At 33.7% G+C, this 23,002-nt stretch overlaps 3 protein-coding genes across 3 annotated transcripts; 1 reads left to right on the forward strand and 2 right to left on the reverse strand.

Annotated features, from left to right (window-relative positions):
- The first annotated feature begins 716 nt into the window (after positions 1-716).
- Positions 717-6,453, forward strand: LOC114374739 (factor of DNA methylation 4-like). Its single transcript, XM_028332408.1, has 8 exons — positions 717-906; positions 1,076-1,131; positions 2,641-3,697; positions 3,914-4,095; positions 4,229-4,297; positions 4,386-4,670; positions 5,337-5,552; positions 5,853-6,453. The coding sequence occupies exons 3-8, from the start codon at positions 2,641-2,643 to the stop codon at positions 6,081-6,083; spliced, it is 2,040 nt and encodes a 679-aa protein (XP_028188209.1). The 5' UTR covers positions 717-906; positions 1,076-1,131; the 3' UTR covers positions 6,084-6,453.
- A 1,955-nt stretch (positions 6,454-8,408) lies between these two features.
- On the reverse strand, positions 8,409-9,735 carry LOC114376517 (expansin-A4-like). Its single transcript, XM_028334680.1, has 2 exons — positions 9,568-9,735; positions 8,409-9,494 (listed from the first exon to the last, which is right to left on the reverse strand). Exons 1-2 carry the CDS (start codon positions 9,710-9,712, stop codon positions 8,866-8,868), a joined length of 774 nt encoding a protein of 257 aa, XP_028190481.1. The 5' UTR covers positions 9,713-9,735; the 3' UTR covers positions 8,409-8,865.
- A 7,931-nt stretch (positions 9,736-17,666) lies between these two features.
- Positions 17,667-21,517, reverse strand: LOC114376516 (RHOMBOID-like protein 1). The gene is made up of 6 exons (XM_028334679.1): positions 20,979-21,517; positions 20,692-20,855; positions 20,352-20,515; positions 19,966-20,231; positions 18,228-18,354; positions 17,667-18,062 (listed from the first exon to the last, which is right to left on the reverse strand). Exons 1-6 carry the CDS (start codon positions 21,308-21,310, stop codon positions 17,937-17,939), a joined length of 1,179 nt encoding a protein of 392 aa, XP_028190480.1. The 5' UTR covers positions 21,311-21,517; the 3' UTR covers positions 17,667-17,936.
- Between the last annotated feature and the right edge of the window lie 1,485 nt (positions 21,518-23,002).

The raw sequence follows: 23,002 nt of genomic DNA on the forward strand, positions 1-23,002 counted from the left end.
CGTGGTCACGTACCCAGTACCCTAACTATAATAATACTACTACATAAACGACTACGCTATATATACTCTTATCAATTAATGTGTAGTAAGAAAATTAAAATATTATTTCTTGGTATTTTACTATTTTTCGTCTGCCTCCAACACCTTGTTGATATACTATATTGTACACGATCTTCAGATTCAGCTATGCATGCCTGAGTATTCATATTCATATTCGTATTGTTTGCATTATATATATATATATATATATATATATATATATATATATATATATATATATATATATATATATATATATATATATATATTAAGTATACTTATGCTGTTATTACAAATTTGGCAATGGCGTGGGGGATGATGGCGACTACCCGCCTAATGTATTTACATTTGTCAGTGCAATTCACGATTCATGTGAATATGATGCAAGAACTGGATTCGATCTTCGGATTACAGTTGTTAATAAAAAAAAAAGAGGAAGTGTAAATAATTTGGAATATTAAATTAAAATGATTTTAGTTGTTTTCCCATTAAAAAAATTGATTAAAGAAACAAAAGGTGAAAAAAATTTAAAGCCATAATTTTTTTTATTACATAAAGCAATAATATTTGATTTCAAATGTGGCCGCGGATGAAGTCAGCTTATTTTCTTGTATTTCTCCCCAAATTGAAGATCGTATCTAATGTTAACCGAGTTAAAAATGAGAGTTCGTTTTCTATACAATTATTTTTTGAAGTTCTTTTCTATACAAAATAAAAATATTTTTATCATTACAAATTGTAATCAAATATTTGTGTGCGCATTGGCATAGCAGCACCTTGTACTGCAACAACTTTCAACCAAAACCTCTCTAGCTTCCAATTCAAAGTAGGAACTCTACCATTTTCGTGCTCGTAGTCAAGACAAAGGTAACAACAACGTTTCAGCTTCTACAGTGTTGATTCACGATTGCTGATTTCTGGACTTCTACTCTCACTAAAATATAGTTTTAGTGTTGAGAAAGGGTTTAGGTTTTTTTCGTCTATTTCTGCATTCCTTTTCTAACATCATCTCTTGATTTTCTCCCCTGCTCTTCAGGTTGATCGACGTCCGAACTCGTCATCATCATCGTGTCGCCATTCTTCCAGCGCAAGGTATTACAATATAGGTTTTCTTCTTCTTCGGAAAATTTTCTTAAGCTTTGTGAGTGAGTGAAGGCGTATATAAAACTGTGACAGTAGCGTTTTTCACACTCTATGAGTCAGCTTAGCTACATGTAAAATGGAGAATCTGTTGATGATTGACAAACTGTAAATATCATTGCGCAGGATAATCATCTTAGTTTTTTTTTTTTTTACGTTTTTTATACATATAGTCATGATTTTAATTTTAATATTCCTTTGTTTGTGGACGTTTGACGACCAATGTGTGGATCGACTTTTATATATAGCCTGCAACTGATTGTATATATCTTTATGCTGTTAATGATTTTGTATACACAATGTAATATTCTGTGTGAAGATGTTGATGTGTTTAAGAGTGTATGGGAAACACGAATTCCTTTGAATGTATCTGCTTTTGTGCCGAGGGTTGTGCAGGATAGGATACAAACATAATGGAATTTGAGGAGGATAAATATCTAATTACAGTCAGCAGACTATGGGTGTCCCTTTTGCAATCTAGAGGAGGAATCTATGGAGCATTTGATGTTCAGCTGTACATTTTCATCGACATCTGGAATAAGTATTATGCTTGGTTGGGGATACATACTGCCCAACAAAAATGCACCCAAGGCAACATTCGTGTGGGATCTTATGAAAGAAGTTGGTGGTGAAATGGATGGTGGTATGGTGCACAGTGGTGTGGTCTCTATGGTCACAGAAAATTTCTGTTTTTTAAGGATGGAAACATTGATGGTGAACAGGTATGGGAGATGTTTGAAGTCCATTTGTGGTCATGGTTGTCAAGGAAAACAAAGGACTTTAACTTGTCGTTCTATGAATGGTCAACAATCCCTTTGAAAGGTTTGTAGGTGGCTCAATGAAAATTCAAGTAGCAGTTCATGGTTACAGTGATATCAAGACTGAAGCAGCAGCAGAGCCTTGCACAACAAGGCTTCCTTTTGTTCTCTGTGATGGAAGGAAGTTACATGTCAATACTGGCAGCATAGTCCATGGTAATAGGACAAATTCGATATTCATGTCCAGCAACATCATAAAGAATTCTGTTTCGGTATTTAGAGGGAATGACTCAACTGAGATGATATATTGCTACCTGGGCGAAATATTGGGGTGGTTGGCTTTACAAGATAAATTTCAGAAAGTTGTCATTTGTTGGTTGGTTGGAATTTTTGGGAGATGAAGCAAAAGGGAATGAATTCACAAGGAACATGTTGGGGTAGTTTCTTGCATTGTCCAAATTTAGGAAACATATAATATTGTTTATCTTAACTTCAGTTGTGCTGGGAAACACCATACAGCATTACTATTTCTGTTTTTATATGTTTCCTTCATGTATTTTGGCTCATTAAACTGTGTGGAATATTCTGTAGGGAACCTTTTGTAACAGGGCAGGGGTACTTCTTGTACTGTCATCAATATATATCTTTTATTGGCCGATTAAAAACAGAAGCTTGCAACTAATCTTAAATCTCTCATTTGCAGATGTCTGGTAGACGAGAACGAGTCTGGGAGTCTGACTTTGAATACTATGAACGCGTGTATTATGAAGACTTGAAGAGTGGTTACTATAAGCTCAAAATCTCCAAGTCATCATATAAGTGTCCCTTTTGCCAGGACAAGGGGGAATACTCATTGAATGAGCTTTCAAAGCATGCAGTAAGATTTGAAAGGGACTCACGGAGCATGAAGATAAAAGATTTAGCCAAGCACTCTGCTCTTCAATTGTACATTAAAAAGTATCTTGATGTCTATGATAAAGTAGGAAGTGTTGTCCATGATAAAGTAGGAAGTGTTGTCCATGATAAAGCAGGAAGTGTTGTTCATGATAGACCCGGAAAAGTGGTCCGTGATAGATCCGGAAAAGTTGTCAATGATGGATCCGGAAATGTTTACAGTGATAGATTTGGAAAAGTTGTGAATGATAGACCAAGAAATGTTGTCATTGCCAATGATAGATCAGAAAAAGTTGGCAAAGATCAACTATTTGTCTGGCCTTGGGTGGGCATTGTTGCAAACATTGCCACTGAATTTAAAAACGGAATGCGTATTGGAGACAGTGGTTCCAAACTAAGGGATGAGTTTACTTTGAAAGGATTTCATCCTTTGAAAGTTCAACCATTATGGAACCGTTATGGACATTCAGGCTTTGCCATTGTAGAATTCTCCAAAGACTGGGATGGTTTCACCAATGCAATGAACTTTGAAAGAAGTTTTGAGGCAGAACATTGTGCTAAGAGGGACTACGACAATTTAAGAGACCGAGGAGGTAGACTGTATGGATGGGTAGCTCGTGATGATGATTACCACTCCAAGAGTATAATTGGTGATCACCTTCGGAAGACGGGGGATTTGCAATCTGTTTCTGGAAAACAAGCAGAGGAAAAAAGGAAAACAACGCTGCTTGTCTCAGATTTAGCTAAAACCTTGAAAGTGAGAAATGAGAAATTGGAGCAGGTATGCAGCAAATATGATGATATTAGTGTGTCCCTGAACAGAGTTATGGATGAGAAAGAAGCAATGATTGAATCATATAATAATGGTATGTTGAAGCTTGAAGTGAGTTGTTTGAATTCATGTTGGTTTCTTTTCTTTCTTTCGGCATAGCTTATTGGGTGTTTCTGTGTTGAAAGGTGAAACAATCTGGTTGTGATTATATCTTTCCATTCCAGATAGCCTATGGTTTGTTTTACTTTCTAGTGAAAGTTTTCTAACCTTTTCTTGGTGGCTTACTTCGTGTTTCACCTTGTTCGATTAGAAATAAAAAAGATGCATCAAATTACCCGGAAATATTGGGAGGAGTTTTATAGGGATCGTGAAAAGGCCGGATTGAAACTACATGCGCAGAGGAAAAAACTAGAGAGCCGTGAGAAGGATCTGCAGAGAAATCAAGTGCAGAATGAGAATGAGAGAAAAAAACTGTACCTTGAAAGGAAAAATGTAATCTTTTTTGGCTGCTTAAATTTTTGGATATCCCAGTTTCTTTGTGTCAGATTGGGAATAATGCTCCATTTATTTGAATTTAAATAATTTGAATAGTGATGAACTTTGTTCTTCATCTTTCTGTTTGCAGAATGAGATGGCAATAATGGAGCAAAACAAAGCCGATGAGAAAGTGATGCATTTGGCCGAAGAACACAAGGCACAAATTCCATATTCTTCTTTCCAATTCCTTTGTGTGTAATCATAAAGTTTTTTACTTAGTCATTCTTTTTTGGTTTGAAATGCAGAAAGAAAAGGAGAAAATGCACAAAAAAATTCTTGAACTACAAAATGAACTTGATGCCAAACAAAAATTGGAATTGGAGATTCAACAATTGAAAGGAAATCTTCAAGTAAGGAATCAAATAGGAGAGGATGACGAGGAGGAGAAAAATAAATTGGATGCAATTAAAACGGAACTAGAAGATAAGGAGGAGGAATTAGAAGATCTGGAAGCACTTCAACAAGCTCTCGTTGTCAAGGAACGTAAAACCAATGATGAGTTGCAAGATGCCCGCAAGGAGTTAATACGTGTATGTGTCTATTACCAACCGTAAATGTAAATCTGTTTGATATTATTACAACTCTAGGTTTTCAACTGAAAGGTCTTCTCCAAGTAATCTTTTTATTAACTGGGATTGAGGGCTTTTTATTTGTATAAATTACCTGGTAAAGTTCTGCAGAAATGTCAGGTTTGTCTTGATTTTTTTAATTGACATACAACTTGTTATATACTAATCACAGCAGAGTGTTTCATGTTTACTAGTATGCTTGTTAACATTAACTGGAATCATATTCCGAATATAACATTGTTGATTAGCTGCAATAACTTGAACTCATCTGTTTTGCATATTTTTGCAATGCGCATGCTACACATGCTGTGTTTTAACTCTTGTCTCCATATTTGAGAATTGCAGTTTTTCAATGGTATCATCTTGTGAAATAATGTGGTTGCTTGCCTTTCCTTTGTCAAATGGCTATATATTTGTTGGTGTCTAAAGGAGATGATTTAAATCTACATGGTTTAAAATTTTTGGTAAAAAGTGGTAGAATTAGGTCAGGTCTATTGTCTATAAAACTGGTATAATGCTTAAGCTTGTAGCAAATATGCTCTATAGTTCAGCTTGTATGTTGTGTTACTGCTGCTCCGATGGTTTTGTATGTATTTTGTTTAAGTAATATAATTTACTTGTTCACAGTGGCTGAGGAAGACAAACAGTAGTCGGGCGTTTATTGGTGTCAAAAGAATGGGGGAGCTTGATGAAAAACCCTTTTTGAGTGCAGCAAAGAGAAAATATTCTGGTGATGAAGTGAATCTGAAAGCAGTGGAGTTGTGCTCACAATACGAGGCTTATCTTAGAGACCCAACCTGGTTTCCATTTAAAGTTTTAATAGATAAGGAAGGGAAGGCCAAGGTACAATCACTTCCAGAATTACTTGTTCAAATAGAAGTCATCTTTTTTATCCCTAGGATTTGTTCATATGGTCATTTTAATTGCGGATTGCCTCATTATCCAAGCTTGTAATAATAGTATAATACTTTAAAAAGTCATTGCATCATTTCATAATAGTTAAAACCATGGTATGCTGTAGATATTGTTCAAAGATTTGGCAGGGTAAGGTGCTACTCATATTTTGAGCACTTTGTTGGCACCATTTCCCCTGATGTTTGGTGCATGGATCATGATCTAATATATGTTGGATATATTATGCAGGAAGTGTTAGATGAAGAAGATGAAAAACTGAGAACTTTAAAGGATGAGTTTGGTGACGATGTCTTTCAAGCAGTGGTTACAGCTCTGAAGGAGTTGAATGAGTACAACCCTAGTGGTAGATACCCGTTACCGGAGTTATGGCATTCTAAGGAAGGAAGGAAAGCCTTGTTAAAGGAGGGTTGTTCTTTTATAATCAGGCAATGGAAAGCATTAAAGCAGCGAAAGAAGTAGGACTGATGCGGAACTTACATTTTCGGTTCTTATTCCATCAAACCTACTGTTGTCATCGTCAACATCATGGTGAAATTGATTTAGTTCAACTCTAGTGCCAAAGGTTGGTTATAGTATGTTACATGCAATACTGATATCATATAATGTACTTTTTTCCCGTGTGATAGAGGTTTCTTTTATTGCCTTGGGACATTTTTGTTTAGAATCTATTTGAAGTTATATCAGACCTTGCTTGAAATTGAAGTGGCATATTATGTTGTTTAGATTTATATTTTTAGTTAACACTGCTATTTATAAATATACTGTACTATTCAACAATGTCAGAAAATTGTGGGTTGAATTGAAACTGACTCTGCCGTCAGTTATTCTCTTATTACGGGTTCGGTGCAGTATACCCATCATTATGGGTCTGTTATCAGGTTTATAAAACAGTTTGTTAATAGAGATTGGGAGGTTAAAATTTCCCACACATACAGGGAGGGGAATGCAGTAGTGGATTGGTTAGCTAATTATGGTCATTGTTTTCCTTGGGGACTCCATCTTTTTATCACCCTTCAAAGGAATGTAAATATTTACTATGGTCTGATTTTGTGGGCATCATGTTCCCACGCAGAGTTTTGGTATAATATGGCTTCGGCCACCCTTTACATAAAAAAAAAATCCATATTCTTTAGAGACTAAAGTAACTTTATTGTCCACTTCAAAAAAAAAAAAAAGAGTATCTTTAATGTAAATCATAATTTTAATGCTTAATAAATGTTATTACCTCCTTCCCATTTTTTTTAAGTTGTTTTAGCTTTTTTTTTTCTTCAAAATAATTGATATTTTAATGTCTACTTCTATTAAATGCAGTATTTCTTAATCTATATGTTAATTTATTGATAATAGTACTTTGATTACGCTTGACGAAAGGTATAAGTACTAATTTCTTTTTCCAAAATATATCAATGCAGCTTGTGTGAAATGATTTTAATCAAAGGAGTATTTACTTTAGTATTGCTGAAAATTTTGGTTGGCCTGACTTTATATTTTCTCCCCCGAAAATTCTTCAACTACTGCAACCGGTGTCCAAATTGCATATATCTCTCCGTTAGTTAAGGTATTTTTCTAAGTACCAAAAGCATTCGTCTTTAGATTCCATACACTTTTAAACGCGGTAGTAATTTTGATAAGCGTTACATTCAAAGTGAATTGTGAAGAATCTTTAGATTAATTCTACAAAGAACTTTAGAAAATCTATGAAACATTATAAACAATCAAGAATCAACAATACCTGCGAGACTAGTTTTAGATAATACACAAGAATCAATTTTAATCTACAAAAATTATGATAACACCATAAAAAAGTAGAAATAATTATTTGTTATTTTGCCTTCATAAAAATTTAATTAATTTTTCTATCATGAATATAATTCAAACACACATCAAATCCATGAGTTTTTTTTTCCTTTCTAATTTGGACTCTCTCTAACACTTTCTTTTAAGACTCTTTTAATAAAATAAAATTACAAAAATATATTTTCATTAATATTCACAATTTTTCATTAAACCCACCAATTTAATACTTATATAATAAAGAAACCTTGTTACAATCTAAAGATAAACACGAAATTAAACTCATCGCAAGAGGATCTTTTATCAAATTCAAGCTCTTCTTCGTTGTAGACCCGCGGAACTTTCAATTAGGTTCATTTTAGTGGATCTTTATCACTGTCGTATAATTTGGGTTTGAACATAGTCTTAAAAGATAGTTTATAAGATAAGAATTGTTTTTCAATTATATATATTTTGGTTATGTTGATAATTAATGTGAAATCTCCGATGCACCATTCTCATATTGAAGATTGAATATTTCAAATTTACAATTTACAGTATTAGACATCAATAGCTGATCCACTTTAGATTTAGACTTAATCTCAAAAAACAAGTAGTACATAAAATGAGGATTGTCCTACTTACGGGAGATCTCAAACACACTCTGTCACAAATCTACTTGATTTCTTTCCCTGAGTCTACTAATAACTAGTTGGATGAATCTCGGTGTTTGAAATTTAAGCATTTTATTTATTATGTGTAGTGTGTAGTAAACGGGATGGGATGCGATTACTATTTTGATCATCTACTAGTAGCGTCGTCAAATCCACGTCTTAACACATGGACGTGAAAGTTACTTTGCCCGTGTTTAATTCTGCTATTTCTCGTCCAAGATGTGAAAATCACAAGTTATTATTATATGCTAGCTTCTTCATTAGAAGTGAGAATGAGATGCTTGTGGTGCTAGATGTTCCTTAGAACCATAAACAATAAACACCATGAAAGAATTAATTTTTGACAAACACGCATTAAATCCCAGACAAGTCTGCAGCTGGGTTTTTCCGACAAACATTATACACCCCACCCAAACAAACCAAATACTGTTCCCATCTGAGCTTTTGCGTAAAGTAAAGCACGCTTCCTAGATCCATGACGGAACAATATATATTAGTTAATACAATAGCATCATTCTGTAAAATTTAGCCGCGGGCTACCCTTTTTGCTTAGCCGCTTCAGCATTTCCTACACTAATCGGAACGCAAAACTTCACCCGGGAATCATCAATTATACATTAATTAAAAAAATGAAACCCACCAATGAGAAGCAAAAGTAAAAAAACTTGTCACTGACTATTTTTTTGTTTCTTCCTCTGCAGTAAAAAAGATCAGGAAATAGATAAATGGTGGGAACCCAAAGAAAAAGAAAATAAACTTGTATTTTATATATCTTAAGAAAGTAAAGGGGGTGTTCAGACACGGAAGTTCTTTCCAGTGAAAGTTTGACCAAATTGCCAATTTGATGGAACAATGTTCCAAGAGGTGGAAGAGCGACGGTCACTGGCGGTGACTCTGAAGGACAAAGCCTGACCCACCAAAACGGCGTTTGACTGCCAGTTCTGTCCCCAGTTTCTGCTCATTGGCATCCACCCCGTTCGTGATCCCTTAACGTAGGCGTGCACGATATCCCCTGCACCCGCTACGTTGCTGATCAAAACCAGGTTAAAGTAACGGAAACCGTTTATTGTGAACCTGATCCCACCATGCTTCCTACATGCCACCCTGCGGAAGGCGACAGGCACGATGCCGGCGCGGTATTCGGCGATTTTAAGGAACATGGGCATGGCGAGGTCGAAGTGAGGGCGAGGAGGGTTGCACCAGCCGCCATTGTCGTTTGGAAGAGCGTAGTTAGGGGGACAGAAGTTGGTGGCGGTGATGAAGATGGAAGGGCTGCCGGAGTGACACCACTGCTTGTCGTTTGCGCATTTGATCTCGAAGCACGCTCCGCAGCTCAGCCCGCTGTTGAAGAGCGCCGTGCTCAACGCTGCAGTGTTCACTCCGTACCCTTGGCTGTACAGGTTCCCGTACCCACATGCTCCACCTGAACACAACAAAACAAAGTCTCAGTTTTTCTTTCTACTTGTTACATAACATAGTACTACACAAGTACATACCCATGGTGCCGGAAGCATCGGATCCTCCGTAGAACGTAGCGTGAGCATTTTGCCAAGCGCCGCCAGAGTATACGCCTGGAATTCGAGCATCCACCATCCACATTAGGGACATAAGGCACAGCAGCACTGTACTGAACACACCCATTTTCTTATTCTTCTCTGCTTTATTCAGTTTAGCAGAGAGAGAGAGAGATGGGAATGAATGAGTGAGAAGCCCGTGGGGGGTGGAGTACTTATGGACAAGGCTTTCTTGAGGTTGTGGTGGGGAAGCTCTTCACTGCGGGGGCCACATTTGGAATTCTCAAACTCTATCTTTATTCAATGTCCTGTCACTCTTTTTTTCTTCTTAGAATTAATTAAATGCCTCCTTTATGTATAGACTAGGATAAATAACTGCTCTTTTATCTTGACATTTTGTTTTCAATTTTAATTTGCTCGACTATTTTTTCTTAAAAAAAATAATTCACTTTGCTGACCCATGATAAATTGTGAAAGATATCAATGCTCAAATGTTTTTGTTTAATAGCACTTTAAAGTTAAAAAAAATTTAACTTAAACACTAAATTTAAACCAAAAAATTAAGATTAAAGAAGAAAATTAGTATATTTTATCCTTATATGTAATTGTAAAACCAAATAATGTTTATTTTTTCATCGATGCTCAACTGCACTCTGAGTCCGTAGGTGATACTTCCCAAATTCTATTCCCACATATACTTGTGGGTCCACCCAATATAATAACCACGATATGTTGGGAGAGTACTGTACACATTTTCGGATTTTGGTCTTTTTGCATTTTATTTTTCAATTTTATTTTGCAGTGAAGGTGGTAAAGGTGGGACATGATCCTCCAACAGACAATGTGAAAAGGACAAATAAACGAACCAAATCTTTGGGGAATTCAATCTCGATGGACAGAACACAAAAGCATAACTGATTAACTGGAATCAACCTAATGGTGATGAATGGGTCATCAGAAAGAAACCAATCCGAGGCTTTAATACTAAGAAAAACATGTAATTTTCAGTAATGAACAGTTTGAGTTTGTCACGTTAATATTAGTTGGTATAATCAAATTGTAGTAATTACGAAGCTTTAATTGGAACTTAAATAAATGTAGTAACCACTCTATGTTATGTTTCGAGCTCAATGGCTTTGAAATAGGGTAGCTTTCATTCCTTTTGATAATAATAATAATAATAAACCATCATCATAGTGTCAAAAGAAACGACCAGAGATTAGTGTCTAGCTTTACCTGGCGTGATGTGCGGATTTGATTAGAGTGGGTGAATCTCCCAACGACATAATTTATGAAATAAATGGTAGGCGTCAACGAAGAATGGCGAAAATACGATATACACTTTCGTATTATGTCAGCTAACAAAAAAATTTAATGTGTGATAAATACGTTGAGCAAAAGAATTCTTAATGGTACACAAAATTGAGCTACTTTCTTGTTTCTATTTGTCTTTCAGACATATTCTTCCATTTTTTCTCCTTCTCAGGTCACTCAATTCAAACGTAGTGTAGTGTGAATGGTGAGGGCATTCAACCAAATCTATGAACGCAGTACAAGAAAGAGGCCGAAGGGGTTTAAAAATCCAGCGTGGGTGCTGGGCCCTCTCCTCCCTTAATCATCGGCCTTTAACTGTAAGTGGGCCACCTAATAGACGTAAATAATTTAATTCTTTTAACATCACTGAAAATATAAAACATTAATTTGAATTAAAATATGTAATAATTTTGACTATGGTATATTTTTAAGGCTAAATATGTTTTTTTATGTGTAAATTAAGAAATACAATATTTTTTATCCTATTATAATAGTTATGAAGTTTTTTATTTTATTATTTTTAAATTGTTACCCTACAATAAATGCATTTTTTTCATTTTCGCTTTCATGATAAATTTTTAAATTATTTAAAATTAGGTAAAAATTAAGAATGTAATTGATAAAAGAATAATTAATGTTATACTGAACTTTGAAAAGGATGAATAAATATTTTTTTAAAAAAGATCAACACTTAAAAAAGAAACATAGGAAGTGTTTTTATTCTTTTTTATCATATATTTCTTTATTCTTATTACATCATTTATTTTATCATATATTTTATTTATTTATTTATTTTAATCATAGCCTAATTCTTCACGGTTTCCTTAGTAAGTTATGATAAGAGTTTATAGATAATTGTTTAACTAATCTATAAGTGCACTCTTTTTTGTTAAGTTTAATCATAAAGTTTATTTTATACCAAAACCATCTAATTGCAAGTTACGCACATCTCTTGTTTTATAGTATTTACAATCAGCTAGCTTTCCATGTCACGAGAACTGTTGTTTGGTCCTTGAGCCTTTTCTACTTTCGAAGAAAACTATTATGAGCTATGCAATAATTTTTTACTTGCATTAGCAGCTATATCAAAATAGGCCAGGAGGTGTTTAAAATATATAGCCATTTATTTTTTTATCGTTAACTAAAGAAATTGGATAGTTAGTAGCATTGGATACCCCAAATATCAAAAGATGATTGATGATAAGCAGTTTACTGTTTATCTCCTATATTTTGTTAGTTCATCATTTGATTCCTCTTTTTGGAACATTCTCATGTTGTCAAAATGTATAAAACATATTGAAAAGGAGGAAAATTTTGTACTGAGCAAAACAAGCAAATTCAAAGTAAGGCTCAAATTAAATGGAAAATGCTCCAGTTTGATGAGTTAGTAGAAATTGAATTCCATGACTGATGACAGAAACTGATACCATATATATAATTTTTACTCTGTAGCGTTACGTTGTTAATAACAAAAATGGGTTACCCTTTTGGCGTCAAAAGGGAATCCAAGCATTGCCAACAGGGATAGATTTGTATGACTTTTTCTCTTTTCAATTGGTTAATTAGTTAACAGTCAATTGTTTGTTACTAATAATAATTTTGGAGAAAAAACATGCATGCACGTACTTAAATTCAAATTGTATTAGATGATAATCGTGTTTGGTCATTGGAAATATGATTACGAGGTAATTAACTGAAGGTGGAAACAAATAGTGACTAACTACCACCCCTAGACTATCTAGTGTGGCAGCTTGTGGGATTTGGTGCATGTGGGACCAACCAGATGACTTGTGTTATGTCAATCATCATGGTGCGGTGCTAAATTCACGTTGTTGTGATTATGATCCATCCCAATATCAAATTACCAATTCATTTTTTGTTTTTAAAGTGTTTTCTTTCTTTTTAAGCTTAGCTTGCCTAATTTTCCCCCCCTACCAAATTGGATTAAACAAACACTCATATATATATATATATATAACCAACCTAAAACACATACTACGGGACATGTACACTACTTTTTGGATTAGTTAATTACCACTGGTTAACGCGTGCAATATATATCATACAGTTTAGCATGAATACAAAATAGGTTTCGTACTTAAAAAAAAAATCGTAAACAAATATATATGTCCATATGAACTAAACAAATTACAATGAACGTTGACCTTAGTAATCTGAGATCTTCTCGTTATTCCCTTCTTTTTGTTTGTATTATATTTGTCAATAATATCATGCTATATTTTACTTAATTTAATGTCCCAATGCAATTTCTTATGAATTAAATAAAATTATCATTCCGTATGAAGCTATGTACGACGGGAATCGCTTGGTTAAGTAAATAAATATGCTTTTGGAATGTTTCTCATTGGACGCTATCAATCTCGAGCATTTGAATCCATGATTAATAGTATATTTGTTTTAACTTGCTGGGTTTTCTTGTATAACTTGATAACCGTGTAATCAGTCCGACTTTTAAGCCAAGAGAGTAAAACTTGTTTCATCTTGTGTCTCTGATTCTTATCCCGTATGGTTAGTACATGCATTAGGACAAAACTTTTTGCATATTAAATGGAAGGCAAACTTCGTAGCATAATAATATATTGACCAACATGAGAACACAGGGTTACTCGAATATGGATGTAGTAAATGATTTAGACTATAAAGCATACATACCAATGTAGAGTTTTTTATTATTATTATTAACAAATATTAATTATTGATTATTAATTTTTTAATGAAAAAATTGAACCAATCATTTTTTTCTTTTTTTACCAACCAATCTTATAACTTCATACCGATGTAGAGTTAACTGATATTAGTCTCCTATATATTGATATAGATGTATATCCAAAATTCAAATCAAATTAAATTACCATGTAGTCATAGAGCAGGAGTTAGCTAGATATATTAATGTTGAAAAAGAAAGAAGTAACAAATGAGTCCTTGATCACTGAATGCCTTAGGGTTGTTTTTAAATACTACTACTACGACTTATTAGGTTGGAAATAGGGATTATATGGTGCCTGACCACTTTTATTTGTAGACTTAATTTAATTTCTTTTTGCACTTTTTGAACGTCGAGTATTTTTCACGTTTGATGATTTTCTTTTTCTTGGCCTTCGCTTTCAACAACCACCAAAGTTCTCACCGTACAATACGGAGCAGAAACTAGAGAACGGGGGCATTTGGTGGCACCATTTTAGGCTTAATTGTTGGAGGCATAATACACCGTGCATGCTTTTGATTTATTGGGTCATTGATGACCAAATGCAGTCATAGTGGTTGCATTCTCTTTAACTAAAATATGACTTTATTTAATTACTAGGAATAAAGTTAGTCAACAAGTCTCCACCATCTTGATCTGTCATTAGCTGAAAACACCAAAGATTTCTTAAATTAAGACCCCAAGGGTCGCGTAATTCAACTTCCACGTACTCTATATTTGCCTTGCAATGGTGTGGATGCGACTTGGAATGCAACCCTATTGTCTTGCACATGCTCTTTGTGACAAAGATAGTCCGAAGATTGCATGTGGTGTTTGGTGTGATAAAAAAATAGACACAAAACCACACTGTTCACTAACGTAGAGAAGATGGGGATGCCCCACCAAGTTGCAAATTAAATATCGAGTTACTAAGTTTATCCATTTCCATATCCTTATCAAATGATCTTGCTTCCATGTGATATTTAATATAAAGCTATGAACGCATCCTATTTGTCACAATTTGGGGCTGGCTATGACCCAAGAATAATACAGTAATGTATTACTTTAAAAGAGCTAAATTCCGTCAATTAATGTGTTACCAACCAATTTTTTTAGTTGAGTTCAGTAAATTTCCAACTTTACAGGCTCTGGCATATACCCACATAGTATACAAAGATGAGATCAATTTATATTGACACCAGATTCTGTCCCTTTGTTTTACATTCACCCAAAGGCCACGATTTTTCGTTAAATCAAACACTTGTCTCTTCTATTCCATTGGTATGAGGATTTTCCTACCCACGATGGCAATTTGCAAGAAGAAACATGCCTCTGTGGTTGTTAATTACTTCCTCTTTCTGCGGGGCTTGCGGTAAGGTTAATGGACTTTTATATTCGGTTGAGGGAAGGCCATAGTGAAAAATACTACATATATATAACACCACATTAATTATAGGCTTGTTGTTGCTTTAGTTTACAAGACCCTATTACCTGATTCTTCTCGAATGATTTCCTGCACTTGGAATGAATATATGTACAGTAAAGGGGAGGGATAGACAACAGATAGAGGGGATCAATACCAGTTTCACAAAAAGAGGAGACAACATTGTCAGTCAAATGGACAAGCTCATTCATTACACCTTCAACTAAGTAATGACCATTTTTCTTTCCTACAGGATAAATGTGTTAGTGTTACGTTTGACTTATAAACCGTTGTATTGAGGTAAATTAAAGATTATATTGAAATGTATTTTGATTTTTTACTTTCGATTTTTTGTTACTCTTGCTCTTCCTTTCATTATCTCACCTTCCCCCACTACTGCTATCTAAAAACTAGTTCTATAACTATTTTATAAATTTGTTTTTGAAAACTAAAAAAAATTAAAACAATCGATCACAACCTTCTCTTCAAATTTATTTGTAGTTTTTCTTTAAAAAAATGTTAAATTAAAATATTTTTCTAGCTTTTTTTTTGTGTTAATAAAAGAAATTACTTTTAGCATTTTAATAAAAGTAAAAAATTATTGCGAAATATATAATTTTTAATAACTCAGACTGTCTAGTAATTTACTTAATTTAAACTAAAAATAAAACAAAAAGGGAGTAGTGCAATTTGTTAAAGAGCTCTGTACTCATCCATAAAAATGATACCGCTATTGATTTTAGATTCGTGTAACTTGGCTTCTAAATTTGGGTCACGGTGGACATAAAATCTTGTCATGTCTGACCCCCCCTAGCAACAAACCTTGTTGGTTTTGAGATACAAGCCTGCCCCCTAATGTGGTATAACCGAAAATATCAGCTAAGAGGTGCTATGGCAATTTCCATCCAACAATTATAATTGGGACTTGCATAGATAAAAAAATGCCATGGTGTTTCAAACACATCCCTTTTTAATTCCGCTTCAGGTAAGAAACAATTTATGCCTAGCACTTTGTTGCCCTGCTAACTTTGCCAGAGGATTGTTTGAAAAATGAATTTATATTGAAAAAATAAGCAAGATGAAAGGTTGAAATTGTATTATGAGGAACAATGATGATGCCGTAGAGTAGATGTACTGAATTTGGCATGCATGCAAATGTAGTAATCATATTCATAAAACCTTTCCCAGCATTCAACGTTGGACCGTTTTATTGCATCAATGAACCGGGGATTCAGCATGCCCTCAAATCAATAGACAACTTTAACTTCACTGAAAAGCTAAGTTTTCTTTTAAGCGAATTGCCATAGCATAAAAGCTTCTTGTTCTAATCCAATTGGAGCAACAAGTCACATTGTCTCTACCTTTTTCTTTATTTCTCTTTTTGGGGTTCCTAAGATTATGGAGCAACTAACTTCCTTCTTTATGGTCTTCTCCGTATCCCTAACTACCATTGTGTAGCATATGAAGAATTACCAAGTACCAACTACCATACCATCTTTTTTAACTACTTGTTACAAGATGCTAAAGGGGACCCACAGAATTAGGAATAGAAATTTGAGGTGATAGGTGCAGGAGAAAGCATTTACCATCTACCCTACACAGCATCAATGGTTCTGTGATTTTTAACTTTGTTTCAGCAAGCCATTGAAACAATCATATCACTTCATTTATTCAAGGCATCATACAAGAACCGTGCAACCAGGCTAATCCAGTAGTGAAGTAAAGCAATGGAGTTTATACTCATACTTCTACATGCTATTTTTTCCGCTTCATTTTCCCTTCTTTTTCCTTAATGTCTTATTTGGTAGGTAAGGAATTAAGGGGAAGGATGAAAGAATAATTTGGGATATTTGGAGGAGGAAAAATAATCTGAATCACAAGAATCCTTAGTTAGAATGGGATTTCAACTCAGTACCTTTTGAGATTTTGAGAAGAGTTGTTTTTTAGAGAATACATTATAATGAAAGTTGTGAGTTGTGTTCAAGGAGAATTATTGTTTATCGTTGGTCTCTATGATAAAATCAGTCGGGGCTTAAGAGACTTTGATTTACATTGGATAGAAAATATTTATGATCTATTCTATAATAATATAACTTTTATATTATTTCTCACGTATTTTCTCTCATCTCTCTACTCATTTATTTTTTATTTTTCTTTAATCAAACACCTTTAATTTTTATTTTATTTCCCATATATTTTCTCTCATTTTTTATTTACATTTACTCTATTTCTCTCTTCTCTGCAAAACAAGGCCTAAAGTTTTGTTTACTTTTGTAGAAAAGCTACAAAATGATTGGGATCGAAGGGAAATATGGTATATGACAATCCTTCTCTTGTTTAGAATGGTACAAGGCACAAAGGAGAGAATGTATTTGTATGGATCTCACCTAAAAATGTTATGTCCAATTTTGAAAGGAAAGGGGAGGGAGTGAAGTTTTATGTGGGTTAAAAAAAAAATACCTTATTTATATCACATCGATTTTATCTGACCAATTATATTTTTATATACATTTTTTTTCCTTTCACTTATTACACTACCAAATAAGAAGAAAGAAGAATATATATATTTCATTTTCTCTTTTACCAAAACATACATTGTTTAGCAAAAAGAATTGACCCGAAACAAGATCGATCCAAAGCTAAAAAATCCAAAGCGTGATATTTTCCTACAATCAATCATTTGACAACATTTACTATATTTGAGAAGTATTTTGCTTCTTTAATCAATTACAACTTCCTCTTTGCTCTCTGCTCCAGTTACAAAAGAATAATAGCACATTGTAATACACAACTAAGAAAGGAAAAGCAGTGACAACAATAGAAGAAATAATTTCTCTGTAGTATCAAGTATGATCATATGCACAGGTAGTTGAATAATATTTGCATTAAGGAATGCTGCATCTGTATCTATCAACTGCAAAGTCGAGAGCATAGCTGTTGTTGAGCCTCCAATGAGCTAATATCTGAAAGAGGAAACATGTGACTTCTCCCATTGCTCAAGCATGTTATGTTAAGTTGGTTTCGTATTTGGGTTGACTGCACCAGAAAATATCAATATTAAAACCATCTTAGATGATATAGAAAAAACATTGTGTAACAATCTCCTTAAATCATCTACAGATTTGGCAACAAAATCATACAATTCTTTTCATCACAGCCTGCAAGGATGGAAAGTACACGATGAAATGAAAGACCACTCACCTCACAATAAAGTTGTTGTGATTTGCAGCTCCATTTTGAGGTAGGAACGCAACTTAAGTAATGACACCATGAGCAACGATCATTCAAGTTAACACCTCGAAGGAGCAAAACCAGCCCAGTAACCAACCTGTCAAAATATACAACTTTCAGATTTGGGGGCCTAGTGTGATAAAGCAAAGCACCCAATAGAGATAAAATCACAAAGGTAATAATAAGAAAAATAGTACTTCACAGGCCATAAGATTCAATAAATATATTATTGTAGCATGACTTTATAAATCTTGCTGTGGAAGAAAAACATAGGCAATAATATTCAAAGAACTCAGAGCAAGGAGGATCAGGAACCATCCTGAAACAGAAAAAACAGGAAAAACAAAACCCAAGACTCTTAGAAGCACAGACACTTCTGAAGAGTGCCGTGTCCACTTGTCGGACACGTGTCTGACACCGACACTCCTCGGACACCATGTCAGAAACATTTTGGCAGTGTCCAATTTTTTTATTTTTGGGCTTGAACACACTGCAGACACTTCTTCAAACAACTGGACGCGCAACGGACACCTCTCTGAACACACAATGGACACTTATATGGACACATCAAACACATTTGTGGTTTGCCCCTTTTGCATGACAACATCCACTCACATTCTCGAGTATGCTGGTGCCACTGGTTATTTTTCATTTGTCATTGTGTCTGGTTGTCATGCTTGGCTGATTTCACATTTGTGGTCCCTTTGTTTGTCACTTCGTCTTGTTTTTCTTTTCACTAATTTTCCTCTCATTTCATGTGTTTCTGGAACACCCTTTGTTTTTCTTGATATAAATCTTAATTATCAATTTACATTTTTGTCATGCTGATTGTATATGTGTGTGTGTATGTGTGTATGTGGTGTCCCGTGTCCTATGTTTTAGATGACTTTGTGAAGCCCATAAACAGACACTCAGCAGCTTAAATACCATGCCAACAAATTTCTTTAACATAGTTGTTAGAATCTTAAGAATTGTGATTCAAATAGCACAATTTGATACAACTTGTATCATGTGATGAATTGTAGATGACTTTGAATCTTGTGATACATGGATAAGGCGGTACAATTCTGTATCACCAACACAAATCACTTGATTTATCAATTTGTTATTTTATACTATTCTTTCACCAAGTCTCATAAAAGAATTTGAAAAGTATGATAAGCTTAAATTGTTAAATTGAAAGGAATTGAAGGAGCACTGTTGCATGCATTCTATTTGATTATTCTAATGTTCTAATACCACCACTATCTCATCCTATGCATTCCATTTGGTTGTTCCATTCTCAACTTTTAATCACTTGAAACATAGGTTTCACACATAATTATGATTTGTTTTGGTAGATTCATGCGTAAGTGGTTTTATGATTTTATCTGTTATAGTTTAAAATTATTACATCAAACATTACACATCACTTATATAATATTGCTTAAGTAGTATATGTCAATTTTTTTACATTGTGCTTTTGAATCTTATGATTTGATACACTTTATGATTAACAATTCTAAAATTAGCTTGGCAATTCACAATTTGAATCCCAATTTGATAACCTTGTTCTTTAGTATTAAATCAGTGTATTTAGGAAACAAGCATCAAAGTCCTAATCTTGTGTAAATACCCTATTGTAGAAAACAATGCAATTGGATCCCCAATAAAATACAAGGTAATGTTCAAAACAGAAAGGAAGAAAATAAACAAAAAGAGAACTTACCCGGCAATGAGTAGTATGAAGGATATGACCCACAGAGCATACTGATAAGGTTTGTGTTTATATTTCACCGAAGGTGCAGCAGCTGTAGAGTGAGAATTCCTGTGTCTACTACTAACCCATTTGAACTGGGGGCGAATCAGAAAGATAAACCCAAGAAAAAAGCCAGAGACAAATCCTCCAATATGAGCAAAATTGTCCACATGTGGAAGAACTCCAATGGCTAAATTGATTACAACGATGACTATAAGAGTCAATAACGCTGCAAACTGCAAAACAATACAAACATAGAATGGAAAAAAAATAAATGTCTGTTGCACAAAGGCAGAGCGGATCATTTATTAGGAAGCAGGCACCATTGCATGGAACAGATTTGTTGATTCACTTACCTTATTGGCATATATTGTCCAATTTATCAAGAGCTCCGATAGCATGCCTCCTAGTAAGCCAAATAATGCACCAGAAGCACCCACGGAGATTCCTTCTCGTATGAATAGAGCAGACAGCAAACTCCCTCCAAAACCGGATATCACATACAGGAATCCAATTCGAACTGCCAAAGGGCAAGCCAACGTAGAAATTACAATCAGAAACTGAGATAGTTGCAGCTAAAGTCTGCTCAGTTTCTTCCAGAATATTTATGCAGTAAACCCTTAATAATGTGAAAAGGGAAATGAATGAATGATATACGTATACTTGACAATGCAAGGATAATTACCAGCACCATACCAAATCCAAATTCTTGCTCAAGGCGAATTCCAATAAAAACGAGACTCAACATGTTGGCAAGCACGTGAACAACCCCACCGTGCAACCATATACAAGAGAAGAGCCGCCAAACCTGGTGTCCATGAATCACTTTACCAACTTCAAGAGCACCCATCTTCTCTAATCTAAATAAATATAAAAATAAAAAAAATTTCAGTATTGGTACAATCCATTATTCATTGCAACAATGTATGACACATGAATGAAATAAAGTTGTGTTTTTGGGCGATGAGAGACGAAGAACTCACGTGGAGGAAGAAGGACCTAAGAGAGGGTTCTCTTTGAGAGGTTGAAACGAGAATCTTCCGAGAAAAGAGGCGACGCAGGAACCGTAAAAGGAATGGTTAGGACAATCATTTATATACATTGTGACGATGAAGACGACAATGTTGGCCACCACGAAGGTGGGGACCAGCCATGGGAACCAGCGCTTGAAGAGGCTGAAGTCGCGATCGTGCACGGCAGGGGGACTCGGCGGCGACGGAGAGTGCCTCCGCCCCCGTCCGGGGTGGACGGTGGTGGTGTCGCAGCGCGGATGAATCTGCACCTCGACGGTGGCAGAAGATGGGTCCCTCCCCATGATTCTTCTCGTCCCTTTGGCAAAGATTGAAACTTTGCTAACGCATTGCAGCAATTAAGATTTGGGGAATTGAGAGTTGGAAAACGGAATCCAACAAAGACGAGGGAGCAAAGTTAGGAAATGGTTGGTTGATCTTGTTTGGCATGTCTCGCTTCTTTGTTTCTTTGCCTTCCTTACAGACTAATCTTCTAACCAATGGCACCTACCATTAGCTCTCACTTACTTATTTCTTCTCAAATTCTTCTTCTTTTACTTCTTCTTTTTTTCAATTATTATTATTAATTATTAATTTTTGCCTAGAGTATAATATAAATTTATGGGAAATGTTTTGAGTGACGGTGAAGAAATTTAAAATAAAAATGTTTTATTTATGACGGAAAATTGTGTGGTAGATAATCTTTTTTTATTCTTCTATCATTCTTAAGCTAAATATTTTTTTTTCGATTTGTTAGTTAATACTTTAAGGTTATGTCTTGACAAGTTATTTTAATTAATTTTTAATTTTTTGATTGACTAAAATTTTATTTAATTGTTTAATAAATAATTTTTTAAAATAATTTCTACGTTTTTTTACAATAAAAAATTGAAGTCAATTTTAAATTTTTTTTGCTAGTTGAAAAGTTTGTTTAATTGTTTTGATAAAAAAAACTTTATTAGCTTCTAGCGATTTTTTAAATATTACTTGGAGTAATATGTTTTAAAACGTTAATTTTTAATTTTTTATATTTTATTTTATTTTTATTGTCAATATATTTTTTATTTTTTTATTATTTTTTTTAAAATAAATCATAATTTTATTATTTTTTATCATTTTATATTTTTCAATTACTTCAATAACTAATTTTACTAAACACGTGTACTTTAATAAATTAATTTTTCAATTCTAAGCTTGCAGCTTTTAGCTATCAATTAACTTTTCAACTTTTAGCTTATTTTCCAGTTTGGTCAACTATCTAGCTTTTCTCACTTTTAGCTAACTTTTTAGCTTTGAGTTAATTTTTTAGATAATTTTGTCCAACATAACTTATAACATTTTTAAAAATGCTAATTTTTAGCTTCTAGATTATCATATTTTATTCAATTTTTATCCTTAAAATATTTATTCAATTTTCTTATTATCTTTTTTAAATTTATTATTTTATATTTTTTAGTTACTTCAATAACTATTTTACCGAACACTTGTGATATAATAAGCTAATTGAAAGCTAAGAAGGTACTTGATGATTGAAAGCTTAACAATTACCTTATTAAAAATCATGATTTATTTAAAATGACATAAAAAATAATAAAATTATCATCTAGTTAAGAAAAATAACAAGAAAAATGAATAAATATATTAAGAATAAAAGTGAAAGAAAATATAAAAAATTAAAAATTATTATTTAAAAAAACTGTTATTTAATGTTTTAAAAAACAATAGAAGTTACTTAAAAAAACATATGTTTACCGAACTGTTAAACAAATTTTTCAAATAATTAAAAAACTAAAAATTAATTAAAATGTTTTATTAAACATAACCTAATAACACTCATTAATAAGACACTAAATTTAGGCTTTTTTTTACGTTAATGGTGTAATTTTTTTCAAAAATTACCAAAATTAATACCTTTTGAATTATTTATGAAAGGAATAAATTGTCATTAGAAACACGATTTCAAATACAAAGAAATGGTGCTTGCAAACAGAACTTTC

The sequence above is a fragment of the Glycine soja genome, chromosome 11, assembly GCF_004193775.1.
Source record: "Glycine soja cultivar W05 chromosome 11, ASM419377v2, whole genome shotgun sequence".
Taxonomy (NCBI): Eukaryota; Viridiplantae; Streptophyta; class Magnoliopsida; order Fabales; family Fabaceae; genus Glycine; species Glycine soja.